The following is a 14,796-nucleotide window of genomic DNA, read 5'->3' as shown; positions in this document are numbered from 1 at the left end:
GCCCCGCCTCCTTCTCTGATGCTGACCCCCGGGCCCCGCCTCCTCCTCCCCGCTACGTCCAGCCTCCTCCACCGCCGCTGCTGACTCTCATTGACTCGGCAGCGGCTATGGAGAAGAACGCAGCGCTGCACAGATCACGGTGATCTGAACAGCGGCACGTTCGAACCCATAGCAACCCAGGCGGCCCGCACGGCATCAGGGGGGTGTCCTAGCCGGGCCCCCCTGTGCCCGGGCCCCATAGCGGCCACCTGGGTCGCTATGGCTATTGTTACGCCACTGGTAGACATGTAAACTGAGGAAAAGTTCGGTTCAGTTCGGATATTTCGGGATTCGGATCTGAAATTTAAATTCGGTTCGGGTTTTGGATTCGGACGAAATCCGGATTTTCGTTAGTTTCGGATGAGTTCACGAATATTTGTTTTGCGAATATCACAGAAAACCAGATACAGATATTAATGCCACAGCTGAAGCTCCCAGAACCCGAATGGCATTCGGTAGGGATGTACCGATACCGGTATTTGGGTATCTAGTACGAGTACAGATATTTTTTTTATGGTACCGAATACCGATACCGGAAGTCCCATTCAGGAAGTGCAGGCGGCGTGTAAAGACTCGACACCAGGCTTCCCGATTAGCAGGGAAGCCGTCCCCATGCTTGTCGTCACTAGGTGACGAGGGGGCATGGAGCCGGCTATCTGGCCAATCAGGAAGCCTGGTGCTGTGTAATGACGCGGCGCCCGGCTTCCTGATTGGCCGGGAAGTAGGGGGTAGAGCATATTGATGAGGGGGTAGAGGGCAGGGGTAGAGCATATTGCTGAGGGGGTAGAGGGCAGGGGGTAGAGCATATTGATGAGGGGGTAGAGGGCAGGGGTAGAGCATATTGCTGAGGGGGTAGAGGGCAGGGGGTAGAGCACATGGATGAGAGGGTAGAGGGGAGGAGCCAGGGAAGGGCGACATTAAGCAGATTGAACTTAAGCTTCAAACTATAAGAAAGGGAAAGTGAAGCCGACCCCAGAACACTTCCCGCTTTCCTTTTCATGGTTCCGTACTCCACACTTGTCCTTCTCTGATTATCATCCGGAACGGCCTCCGGAGAAGCAGAAATGTGATGGGAATCGTCATCTTCTCATCCGTGAGCCTCAGAGAGATGAATTTCCTCTGACGCCAGGCGGGCGGCTCCTCTAATGAAGCGGGTTTGTTCTTCGGCGCACAAAAGCGGCACATGTCTCAGAGCGGAGAGGAGCACGCAGGATCGTTAATAAGAGGATAAAACGTTGCTGAGAAGAGGCTGAGAATCAATCGCGGCGGGGTAACGTCCCCCACTTCGCGCTGACTCAGAGCCTCGGCCGACACATTTCCCTCCAACGTCATCATATGTGACGTATGTTCTCTTCTTCTAATCGCCTTTCCTGCGGGGACACTGACTCGGCTCGGGGACACTGACCCGGCTCTTCCCTCCCACTCCCACAAGTGATAGAAATGTAACACAAAAAGATACAAAAATATCAACAACCTGCCCAGTGAGTGCATTGAACGTGTCTACATGGCGAGTTGGCCTCTTTTTATGGTACTCGGCCTCTTCTGTGGAGCTCAGCTGCCTCTGTAGTGCTCGGCCTCTTATCTGTTGTTCGGCCTCCTATGTGGGTATCTCTTCTGGGTTTTTTTTTTTAAAATAGAGTTCTTGGCCTCCTTCCGTGGTGCTCAGCCTCTACGGTGGTGCTCAGCTTTTTCTGTAGCGCTCACGCTCTTATTTCATCCTCAACCTCACCGGTGGTGCTTTGCTCCTCCCTGTGGTGTCCATCGTTTTCTGTAGAACTTGGCCTCCTCTAGGCCTTTTGAGTGGTGCTCAGCCATTTCTGTATTGCCCAGTGTCTTCAGTGGTGCTTAGCCTCCTGCGCTCCTGTGGTGCTCGGTATCTTCTTTAGTGCTTGGTCTTCTCTGTGGTGCTTGACCTCTTCTGTAATGTTTGGCCTTCTCTGTTTTGCTCATTCTCTTATTTGACATTGACCTCCTCTATGAAGGTCAGTCTGTTCTTTAGGACACTTCTGTACTGCTTAGTCTTTTCTGTACTGATTGGCCTCCTCTGTGGTGTTCAGCCTCTTCTGTGGTGCTTGGCCTCTTCTATGGTACTCAGTGTCCTCTGTAGTGCTGGGCCTCTTCTGTGGTGCTTGGCCTCCTCTGTGGGTATCTATTCTGGGTTTCTTCATAGAGTTCTTGACCTCTTCTGTTGTGCTCAGCCTCTCAGGGCTCGATCTCTTCTGTACTGATTGGCCTCCTCTGTGTTGCTCGGCCTCCTCTGTGGGTATCTATTCTGGGTTTCTTCATAGAGTTCTTGGCCTCTTCTGTTGTGCTCAGCCTCCTAGGGCTCGATCTCTTCTGTACTGCTTAGTCTTCTTTGTACTGATTGGCCTCCTCTGTGGTGCTTGGGCTCTTCTATGACACTCAATCTTTTCTGTGTCACTCAGCCTCCTCTCAGACACTGGGTCTGTTCCTCTCCAGCCTCCAGTCTTTTTTTTTTTCTGGTGGCACTCTGTCTGTTTAGATTGGTGATGACCTCTGTGGACACCATTGATGTTAGGGTCATGTCTATGATGGCTTTCCAGGCTGGAATAGTCAATATCCCGGGAGACCTTTCCCCATTTTCCCGGGACCTGCATCAGAAGTTTCCTCATCAGGGAAGCCGCGGTTGCCCCGATCAATGGGAATCTATTGTATGATGTCTGAGCGCCCCTCATTCGTATGGCGAGTTTTGCTGAATGAGCCTCCTGGAGGTCACACCTCGCCATCAATCCGCTATGACACCTTCTGCAGCTCAGTGGGACCTGATCCCCCATCATACAATGTTGCAGAATGTCTCTATGATGAGGAAGTGACGGATAACCCCGGGATCTATCTGCAGGGAGCAGGAAGATGATCCGAGTGCAGATAAAGGGACATTGGGAACCTCGTATGGGAGGTCTGATGATAGGTGATCCCCAATGTCACCCCTCAGTAGGGTGCCCAACCCCCCTCCTTGGCCACTTTCATCCTTCTGCGAGTCACCTCCGCGCTGGGAAAGAGCAAAATCCAATATGTCTGATCCGGAACGTCAGGAAAGTCGCCAAAGAATCCGGAACATGGAAGAGATTTCAGATGCAATTAAGGACAACAGGAAGTTCCACCAACATTGTGTCAGCTGCAGATCTCTCTGGTTGTGTTCTGTGGCTGTTGGTGGCTGGGTGGAATGTTCATCTCTGCGGATTCGTGGTCATCGGAGGTTTGTGACGTAGTGGGAGGGGCTTCTAAGGGGAACCTGTGCTGCTGTAAGTCAATTGCTCGGGAGCTGAGCTACATTTACATTGTGACCATTTATAACACGACCATTTATGAGGAGATCATTTATAACATGACCATTTATAATACGACCGTTTATAATACGACCATTTATAACATGACCATTTATAACAAGACCATTTATAACATGACCATTTATAACAAGACCATTTATAATATGACCATTTATAATACGACCATTTATAACAAGACCATTTATAACATGACCATTTATAACAAGACCATTTATAATATGACCATTTATAATACGACCATGTATGAGGAGATCATTTATAACAAGACCATTTATAATATGACCATTTATTGTACATCGTGACCATCAATAATGTGACCATTTACAACGTGATAATTTAGGACATGACCTGTCACAACAGGGGCTCATGAAAAGTCCTTTGATCCGGACTAATTAGGGGGTGATGAGGCCTCCACATTCCTTCTTTTTGTTAAATGCGGCAACTTCCCCGGCTTCCTAAACACAGACAGGAGAATGTAATCTGAGCGTCTTCTTACCATCTTTTCAATTTTAGGACAAATGTGGGTGGCACTGTGTTCAACGCCCCTCCCCCATTCTCTCCACACAGATCAGGGTCTGTCAGACCTCATTATTGTAACTTTCCCTTTAAATGCAGGCTTGTGCGGAGGTCACATGGGCACTGCGGATGCCTCATAATGGAGAATTCAGATTTAATCCGCTCATTTAAAGGAGCGGCGCGGCTAAGCCGATGACAAAAAAAACCCTCAAATTCGTTACATTGTATTATTTCCTTATTATTTTCCTCTTTTTTGGAATCCCCTCCCCCGACAACCTTTAACCGTTGCCAATACTGCGCTCCTTTCACGGGCCTTCGCCCTTTTTTCTGTCGCGCTGCTTCCACTAATCTCCTCTCCCGTCCGTCCCTCTTCGATTGCGACTCCTTGAAACCTCTCAGCGCTCGCGTCTCCCCCGCCGCGTCCATGAAAGCGCCGCAAACTCGGCAATGTTTCGTAAAGGTTTTGCATGTTGTCAGTTCAGCCTCCCCGCGGCATCAGATACCGAGAATGAAATGACACCCGGCGTACAGGACAAGAGAAGTGGTACTGTGCAGAGTCCGTACAAACATGCCGGTTGCCATTCTCGGTATCTGTGCAGAGCGCATACATAGAGGATAAGAACAGATACCGAGAATGACACCCGGCATACAGGACAAGAGAAGTGGTAGTGTGCAGAGTCCGTACATACAGAATTGGAACAGATACTGAGATTGACACCCGGCATACAGGACAAGGGAAGTGGTACTGTGCAGAGCCCATACATACAGAATTGGAACAGATACTGAGATTGACACCCGGCATACAGGACAAGGGAAGTGGTACTGTGCAGAGTCCATACATACATGCCGGGTGTCATTCTCAGTATCTGTCCTTATTCTGTATGTATGGACTCTGCTCAGTACCACTTCCCTTGTCCTGTATGCCAGGTGTCATTCTTGGTATCTGTCCTTATTCTGTATGTATGGACTCTGCTCAGTACCACTTCCCTTGTCCCGTATGCCGGGTGTCATTCTTGGTATCTGTCCTTATTCTGTATGTATGGACTCTGCACAGTACCACTTCTCTTGTCCTGTATGCTGGGTGTCATTCTCGGTATCTGTGCAGAGCCCATACATAGAGGATAAGAACAGATACTGAGAATGACACCCGGCATACAGAACAAGAGAAGTGGTACTGTGCAGAATCCATACATACAGAATAAGAACAGATACTGAGAATGACACCCGGCATACGGGACAAGAGAAGTGGTACTGTGTAGAATCCATACATACAGATTAAGGACAGATACTGAGAAGGACGCCCTGCATACAGCACAAGGGAAGTGGTACTGTGCAGAGTCCATACATACATACCGGGTGTCATTCTCAGTATCTGTTATTATACTTTATGTATGGACTCTGCACAGTACCACTTCCCTTGTGCTGTATGGCGGGCGTCATTCTCGGTATCTGTGCAGAGCCCATACATACAGAATAAGAACAGATACTGAGAATGACACCTGATAGACGGGACAAGAGAAGTGGTACTGAGCATCGTCTATATATACAGAACTGTGGTAATTGATTCTGATATTTCTTTTCTTGGCGCAGGTTTTGGACTTTGAGCGGGTTCAGGAATATCGTCTCGCGGTGGCGGTGAAGAACGCGGCGGATCTCGTCGGCGCAGAGTACGGCTCCTCCTCTACGGCCTCCATTGTCATCGCTGTCGGGAATGTGAATGAGCCTCCGATCTTCGCAGTGGAGAAATATGAAGCCCGAGTACCAGAAAACACTCCGCCCGGAGTGCTCATCCTCACCGTGTCCGCCTCCGATCCCGATATCCGCCACCAGACCAGACTGAGGTAAGCGGTCAGCCGCCTGGACTGGCGGCTGTAGGTGGGCACACCAGGCGGAGGTCTATGAGTTCTTATCCCGCTGTGCCCATGTATAAGGTCACTCCACCCAGGGCCTGAAAGATGTCAGATCGGCGGTACTGTGTAATGCGTTATTATATATCCCCGTCATGTGATTATTATTGGGGCGCGGTGTCGGTGTTTATATTTCGTGGATACATTTCATCATTATGTAACAAACATGTAACTTGAGATTCACCCGAAGGATCCGCTCGCCCGTCACCAACTTCACAAAAATACAAAAACAAATATGAACAGAGAATATTCGCCGCCACAAAGTGTTCAATTTCCATCGACCCGAACTAAATAAAGATCCCCTCCCCCGCCGCCCGAGCCAGAAATATTTACAATTCCCGATCAATAGTTCTGTGTTTGTCCAACCGAGACCCATGTGACCGGCTCAGCGTTCTCTGTACAGCGCTGCGGTATATGTCAGAGCTATATACATGTATAATGATAGTGTGTGACTGTGGGGGATACATTAGAGTGTAAGCTTGTGGGGGGGACATTAGAGTGTAAGCTCCTCTGTACAGAGACTGATGTGACTGTGGGGGAGGAGACAGAGTGTAAGCTCCTCTGTACAGAGACTGATGTGACTGTGGGGGGGACATTAGAGTGTAAGCTCCTCTGTACAGAGACTGATGTGACTGTGGGGGGGAGGGGACATTAGAGCGTAAGCTCCTCTGTACAGAGATTGATGTGACCGGCTCAGTGTCCTCTGTACAGCGCTGCGGTATATGTCAGAGCTATATAGCACAGTCTGATGTTTCCTTGCCATCTATGTCACAGGTTCAGCATCGGAGGTGACGACAGGAATTGGTTGTCCATTGATGAGGATTCCGGGGAAATTCGGCTGCGGCATTCGGTGGACAGCGAGCAGTATGGCGACACTTACAACGTCTCGGTCCTGGCGCGGGAGGCGGGTAGGTACCCAGTCATGTGATTCGTTAACCCTTTACTGTCTGAATGTAGAGCAGATACAACAATAGACATTCTTTCCAGAACCCGACATCTTGAAAGGTTTCTGGGCTGGTGAATCTGAAACCATTCGCCTATATTGGGCAGGATCGGGGCGCAATTCGCCGGTGCTGGACTCTTCATACCCAGGAGGTGTCACATTTTGGGGGGGGATATGCTGTTGCTCCTCATTGGGGTCGATGCGTTTTATAAATCCAGCAGATCTTCCGCTGAACCTTCATAGAAGCGTCACACAGGTCTTTGTCCGCCATGTGAATACGTCCCTTTGACCTCCACGACAGGTTCTCTTTAACAAAGAACTCCGGTGGAGGTTTTTTTTGTACGCTCCAAAAATAGCGCCCATCCCGCCGGGACCTTTAATAGTTTAATATTTTATTTTGGGACGATGACTCACGATGGTGAACCTGAATCACCTTGCAGGCAAGTTCCCTCCGTTAACCCTTCCATGCCAGAGCTCATCAGCGCAGGCTCCGCGGAAAGGAGACCGGGCCCGGGAAGGGTTAACGGTGCCGGCCGGGCCGCTGATCTAATGTAGAGTGAGTGGCAGCTTGTTTATTGCAATGAGTCGTTCCAGATGATTCATGAATCCATGATGTCATCCGGCGCTACATCTCGGTATAATGAGGCGACTTCGGCTCCCTCCCGGACCTGACGGGTAATTGCTGTTTAGCTGCCGCGCTCAATCACGTCTCACGCTGGTGGGATGAGCTGGACTGCTCCTGACCTTAAAGGAGAAAGGACGGCTGTTTCTGTACCTCCAGGGGCCGGGTCTGTCCTGCAGCACGTCGCACCCAGCGGATCGCGGCCCTCTGGGGGTGTGCGCGCACTGGCATGCATTGGTGTGGATGTCAGTGTGCGCACACCCCCAGATGCACCTGACCATAGTCAAAAAGGCCACGACTCCCTCCATGTCCAGAGTGCTTGCCCAGTGCGATGGACTTGAACTCCTTCCCTTAGTGCGGTGACTTGCTGACTCTTTGCTCATTCATGACTACATTTGCCTGCTGCCTACCTTGACCTCTGCCTAGACATTGACCATTTTTGTCTGCCGCCTACCCTGACTTCTGCCTAGACATTGACCATTCTTGTCTACCACCTGCCCCGACCTCTGCCTAGACATTGACCATTCTTGTCTACCACCTGCCCCGACCTCTGCCTAGACATTGACCATTCTTGTCTACCACCTGCCCCGACCTCTGCCTAGACATTGACCATTCTTGTCTACCACCTGCCCCGACCTCTGCCTAGACATTGACCATTCTTGTCTACCACCTGCCCCGACCTCTGCCTAGACATTGACCATTCTTGTCTACCACCTGCCCCGACCTCTGCCTAGACATTGACCATTCTTGTCTACCACCTGCCCCGACCTCTGCCTAGACATTGACCATTCTTGTCTACCACCTGCCCCGACCTCTGCCTAGACATTGACCATTCTTGTCTACCACCTGCCCCGACCTCTGCCTAGACATTGACCATTCTTGTCTACCACCTGCCCCGACCTCTGCCTAGACATTGACCATTCTTGTCTACCACCTGCCCCGACCTCTGCCTAGACATTGACCATTCTTGTCTACCACCTGCCCCGACCTCTGCCTAGACATTGACCATTCTTGTCTACCACCTGCCCCGACCTCTGCCTAGACATTGACCATTCTTGTCTACCACCTGCCCCGACCTCTGCCTAGACATTGACCATTCTTGTCTACCACCTGCCCCGACCTCTGCCTAGACATTGACCATTCTTGTCTACCACCTGCCCCGACCTCTGCCTAGACATTGACCATTCTTGTCTACCACCTGCCCCGACCTCTGCCTAGACATTGACCATTCTTGTCTACCACCTGCCCCGACCTCTGCCTAGACATTGACCATTCTTGTCTACCACCTGCCCTAACTGCTACCTGTGCATTAACCGTTCTTGCCTGCTGCCTGCCCCAACCTCTGCCTGGAGATTGACCATTCTTGCCTGCTACTTGCCCCAACCTTTGCCTGTACACACCAGAATCCTACACCCAGAAACCTGCCCCTGAAAAACTGCACCCAGAAACCTGCCCCAGGAAACCTACACCTGGAAACCACCTGAAAACCTACACCCAGAAACCTTCATCTGGAAACCTGCCCCCGAAAACCTGCACCCAGAAACTTGCCCCCAGAAACCTGCACCCAGAAACTTGCCCCCAGAAACTTGTCCCCAGAAACCTGCCTCCTTCAACAAAAAGAAATCCTTAAAGGGGAAGCCAACAAAAAGAAATCCTTAATGGGGGAGTCAACAAAAAGAAATCCTTAAAGGGGAAGCCAACAAAAAGAAATCCTTAATGGGGGAGTCAACAAAAAGAAATCCTTAAAGGGGAAGCCAACAAAAAGAAATCCTTAATGGGGGAGTCAACAAAAAGAAATCCTTAAAGGGGAAGTCAACAAAAAGAAATCCTTAAAAGGGAAGCCAACAAAGAAAAATCCTTAAAGGGGAAGCCAACAAAGAGAAATCCTTAAAGGGGAAGTCAGTTAAAAGAAATCCTTAAAAGGGGAAGCCAACAAAGAGAAATCCTTAAAGAGGAAATCAGCAAAAAGAAATCCTTAAAAGGGAAGCCAACAAAAAGAAATCCTTAAAAGGGAAGTCAACAAAAAGAAATCCTTAAAGGGGAAGCCAACAAAGAGAAATCCTTAAAGGGGAAGCCAACAAAAAAATCCTTAAAGGGGAAGTCAATAAAGAGAAATACTTAAAGGGGAAGTCAACGTTTTCACATCAAATAATAAAAAAAATGAGAACAAGGAAATGATTATTATCAGCGTGATCAATAACGTTTTATTGTCATCGATTCCGAATCCTCCTCGTACTATTTTTATTATTATTTTACATCTAAGAAGTTTTTATTGGTTTTCCATTTATTGTTTTTTTTAGATGTTTGATAGATATTTTTCTCTTTCTTTTTCACGTTTTGGCTCCGGAGTGCAACCGCCGAAACGCGTTGGCATTTGTAAACAATTTGTCTTTGGAATAAACTTGTATCTGGAATTGTAGATTACGGTGCGATGCTTCAATACTAGACTCTCGCCCACACACATGCATCATCTAGCCCTTTCCTTCCCCAGCCGGACCGTCCCTGGGCCCCACCCCTTTCATTCATTGGATTTAAACTCTGTCAATTATGGGGGTTCGGCATCACATGTGGGCGTGACCTAGGGCGGTGTGCATGCAAATACAGCCTGCCTAGGAACGCCCACTCCTCCAGACTGACACCCACTCATCAGAAACATTTAACATTTGCATAACTCCTCCCAAGAGCCAGCCCACTGCTTGCATCAGGGCTCTTGGGAGGAGGCAGGGTGATGTGATGTTTTCAGGAAGCTATGCACAGCACCCTCCCCCCAGCCATGACCTGCCTGCATTGCATAAAGGAGCACAGAGACCCAGTGATGACATCATTGGGAATAAAGCAAAATATGTCATTTATTGATGTAATTATCATGTTGATGGGGGGAGGGGGGGGGCGGGGACGGTCACATACAAGAAGATTGAGGCTCATCCGTCAGTCCTCCCCTCTTCGGGTTCTGTTCTGGTAATAAATTCTCCTTACATATACAGTTTATTTTCTGTCCGCGGTCTGTCTGCTGCGCGCCGTTTTGTTTTCATTGTGGAGACGTAGCCGAGTAGAAGGATTTTTATATTGTGAGCGCGGTCAGATGAATGAGGCGAGCGCGCGGGGGAGGGCGATGGGGGGGCGGGATGGAAGAGCTTAACCCCGTCACTGCCGGAGAAACGTTTTATATAAAATACGCAAATTCCCGACAAAGAGACATCAGACGTAACAGAAAGCAATGCACTCTTCCCCTCCCCCACCCAATACCAATAGCAACCAATTCCTAGTACACAGATCTCAGTATCTGCTCTTATCCTGTATGTATGGACTCTGCACAGATACCGAGAATGACACCCGGCATACAGGACAAGAGAAGTGGAACTGTGCAGAGTCTATACATGCAGTATAAGAACAGATACCGAGAATGACACCCGGCATGTATGTATGTATGGACTCTGCACAGTACCACTTCTCTTGTCCTGTATGCTGGGTGTCATTCTCGGTATCTGTGCAGAGTCCATACATACAGGATAAGAATAGATACTGAGAATGAGGCCCAGTCTCCGCTGGGAGAGGATCATGCTCTGCTTCAGTATGTCACAGTGCATGTTGGCATTCATGGTTCCCTCAATGAACTGTAGTCCCCCAGTGCCGGCAGCACTCATGCAGCCCTGGACCATGACACTCCCACCACCATGCTTGACTGTAGGCAAGAAACACTTTGTACTCCTCACCTGGTTGCCGCCACACACGCTTGACACCATCTGAACCAAATAAGTTTATCTTGGTCTCATCAGACCAAAGGACCTGTTTCCAGTAATCCGTGTCCTTAGTCACTTCAGCTTGTCTTCAGCAAACTATTTGCAGGCTTTCTTGTGCATCATCTTTAGAAGAGGCTTCCTTGCCATAGTCATTGGTGGCATCTACAGGTCACTGCACCATAGTCATTGGTGGTATCTACAGATCACTTTGCCATAGTCATTGGTGGTATCTACAGATCACTGCACCATAGTCATTGGTGGTATCTACAGATCACTGCACCATAGTCATTGGTGGTATCTACAGATCACTGCACCATAGTCATTGGTGGTATCTACAGATCAATGCACCATAGTCATTGGTGGTATCTACAGATCACTGCACCATAGTCATTGGTGGGATCTACAGATCACTGCACCATAGTCATTGGTGGGATCTACAGATCACTGCACCATAGTCATTGGTGGGATCTACAGGTCACTTTGCCATATAGTCATTGGTGGGGTCTACAGATCACTGCACCATAGTCATTGGTGGGATCTACAGGTCACTTTCCATAGTCATTGGTGAGATCTACAGATCACTGCACCATAGTCATTGGTGGCATCTACAGATAACTGCACCATAGTCATTGGTGGGATCTACAGGTCACTTTGCCATAGTCCTTGGTGTGATCTACAGATCACTGCACCATAGTCATTGGTGGGATCTACAGGTCACTTTGCCATAGTCATTGGTGGGATCTACAGATCACTTTCCATAGTCATTGGTGGTATTTACAGGTCACTTTGCCATAGTCATTGGTGGCATCCACAGATCGCGTAGACCATGTAGGACCATGAATGACCAAGTATGAACATGTATGGTCTATGTCTTGTTTTGTCTGTTGATTAAGAGAGAATTATAATGCTTTTGCTTCACTTTTATTTGGTTTTATGTTTTTTAATTTAGGTCAAATATTGATTCCTAATTATTGATATATTTTTTCCAGAAAACATAATCATTTCATGCAATGTGTTCCCGTAACTCACAGAAGCTGTTTGCCTTCAGACTGTCTCTTTTCATTTCTGTATACTTAGCCTGCAGTCAATGCATCTGGTGTGAACGAGGCCGAGGGTCTAATTTCCCTGAACAGTGATAGTCCCACACTGATGAGACCCAGTAAGGTGAAGCCGGACTGTTCTCAGGTCCATATTGAGATGTAGGAAGGACGCATATTAATGAATAAACTTGGCTGGTTGGGGCATAATTGAACGGTGCAGCATTGACAAGACTTGTCTATTCACACAGAAAACACCACGACAGCCAATCAGATTCCAGAGCAGGTTAGACAATGAATGGATCTATGGGTAAGACTGGGAGTTGTAGGGTTCTGATGCTGAATTCAGTCTTATCTCTCCTACACTATCTTCAGCTATCCCGCTGAGCCCTGACAATGCTAATTACTAATAAAATTGGGTAAAATAAAAATTCTGCAATAAACTGAAAGGTCAGAGAACTGACGTGAGCTCAGGGTTGGGGAGTGATGGTGGTGGAGCAATTAAAGGGGGGGGGGGGGCCCCGGGGGGCCCCCGGTACAGCTGCCCCCTCTTCACACCTTTATTTTTGGTCTAGAAAGAGCCAGATGGTTGTTACGGGAATGAAGATATTTTCCCTTCACTTTTGGTCCCCACGGCACTGTAACCCGCTGACGATCTCTTTCAGGTGACGGGGGTCTGTCGGCCTCGGCGGTTGTCGTGATCCGTATCCTGGACGTCAACGACAACATTCCGATCCTAACCGGAGACTACAGCAGCGAATATTTCTGCACCCCGAGAAGGGAGGAGCAGAGAACAATCATCCGGGCGTTCGACGGGGATTCCCCGGAGAACGACGCCCCCATCGCGTTCAGCTTACCCAACGACGCGGCCCTGCGGAGCCAATGGATGCTGACCGCCATTAACGGTACCTACATCATCTACAACGGTCCAGTGTTACAGTGTATCCAAAGGCGACTTTCTTATTAGTTTTGGGTGAAGTGGGGAATGATTAAAACCCCTGTTTTTTTAATTTTTCCTGTGTCCCATCGGGGAGATTTCTCTTCATTAACCCTTTCACACTCGCCTTTCGCGGTCTATAATAGCCGATCGTAGGGTTCTGGGACGCGTGACAGCGCGCTGGTTCAGAGAAACATTTATAAGAGCGAATAGGAAACAATGTTTCAGCTCCAAAATGTCAACCAGGATGAAAGGGGTTAAGGGCTAAAAATAACCTCTCTATATATTTAGCGGTCACACAGCGGCGGTAATCCCCGTGTCAATAAATGCCGCGCACTTAAAATCCAGCAAACAGCAATAACGGCGTGGAGCGAGACCATTAAGGGTTGTAATATTGAGTCAGAGCATGTGGTGTTTCCCCCGGTCAGTAATTCGATTCTCCTGTTATTAACCGGCAGGGACGCACGCTTATCTGTCGATGAGGAGCCGCCAACTGGAGCCCAAAGTCCACCGCGTGCCCATCGTCATCACCGACAGCGGGGCGCCGCCTCAGAGCAAACATGTGCCCATCACAGGTACCGAGTCCAGGAGGCTTCTGGGTAATATATGCCGAATAGAGCTTTGATTCAGTGGGGGAAGGAGGGTTTAGCAAACTTCATGGTTGTTCAGCCTTGTAAAGAGAACCTGTCAGGACAGTGGTTTCCTGCTAAAATGTAGGAGGACCAAAAGTAGGAGGACCAAAAATCCATACAACATCCCTACACGTTTCAGGGCTCTAACATGCCTCTTCTTCAGGGCCCATAAGTCTTAAAACCTGCCCAAAACAGCTATGTGAGGATGGAATGTTTTTGAACTTGCCAGGATGCCATTGCCTGTTTCTTGGCTCTAGTTTCAAGGCAGAACCTGTCACTCGATGCCGCTGAGGCGGGGCCGGTGCTGGATATTTTGCACCCCGGGTAAGACCGGCTACTTACCCCCCAATCCCCCACTCTGCGCGTGCTGCTCCATTCTCCTGCCAGCAAACTTCCACAGGTGATAGTTGGATGTAAGCAGCCGTGACAATAGCCAGACTGCTATTGGCTATTTTATTTGAAATAGCCAATAGCAGACTGGCTATAGAAACACCAGCAACTGAGCCGAGGAGCGAACCTGACAGAGAAAGTTGTCTTTCAGTTCCGCTCCTCTACTCAGTGGGCAGGTGCAAGAGCAAGCCTGCTATTGGCTTTTACAATTTGAAATAGGGGGGGGGCACCGTGAGGGGGTAAGTGGTCGAGGCTGCGCCCTAGCCAGCAGTGCGCCCTAGGCGACTGCCTAGTTTGCCTAGTGGCAGCACCGGCCCTGCGCTGAGGGTGCCGCCCGCCCTGTAACTAACAAAATACAGCACAATGCACTTTATCCTCCTCTGGTTGGCCCGCGGCAGTGCGTTACGGAGACAAGCTAATGACCCTGGCAGGCTGGGTAGTGATTCCATGACCGAAGCAGTACAGAAGACACGTGACGGGTGTTTTTGTATATTCGCCCGGAGAAGTTTAATAACAATATTCTAATTATAGCGCGCTGCGAGCGCAGGCGCCCGTACATCTTCTGCTGAGCTACGGCTGTTTATCTTGTGAGCGCAGCGGCGACTGCTGGACACCCCCGCGGCCGCTTGTCTCATGAGACCCACAGAGCCAACATATGGGGATAAATATAACTGTATGAGGACGTATAGGACAATCTCCACCAGGAGGGGGGGGGGGGGGGGCCA

At 49.2% G+C, this 14,796-nt stretch overlaps 1 protein-coding gene across 1 annotated transcript in view; it reads left to right on the top strand.

Moving 5' to 3' along the window:
• CDH16 (cadherin 16) overlaps window positions 1-14,796 on the top strand; it is a 52,672-nt gene that overhangs the window by 29,845 nt on the left and 8,031 nt on the right. Inside the window, exons 14-17 of the mRNA XM_018562878.1 lie at window positions 5,454-5,704; window positions 6,545-6,678; window positions 12,778-13,017; window positions 13,508-13,624. Coding sequence (XP_018418380.1) covers window positions 5,454-5,704; window positions 6,545-6,678; window positions 12,778-13,017; window positions 13,508-13,624 — 742 coding nt within the window. The remainder of the gene's footprint in view (window positions 1-5,453; window positions 5,705-6,544; window positions 6,679-12,777; window positions 13,018-13,507; window positions 13,625-14,796) is intronic.

The sequence above is a fragment of the Nanorana parkeri genome, unplaced genomic scaffold (assembly GCF_000935625.1).
Source record: "Nanorana parkeri isolate BGI_ZX_2015 unplaced genomic scaffold, ASM93562v1 scaffold609, whole genome shotgun sequence".
Taxonomy (NCBI): Eukaryota; Metazoa; Chordata; class Amphibia; order Anura; family Dicroglossidae; genus Nanorana; species Nanorana parkeri.
The sequence above is the reverse complement of the archived record's forward strand: the minus strand, read 5'-3'. Positions and strand labels throughout refer to the sequence as shown.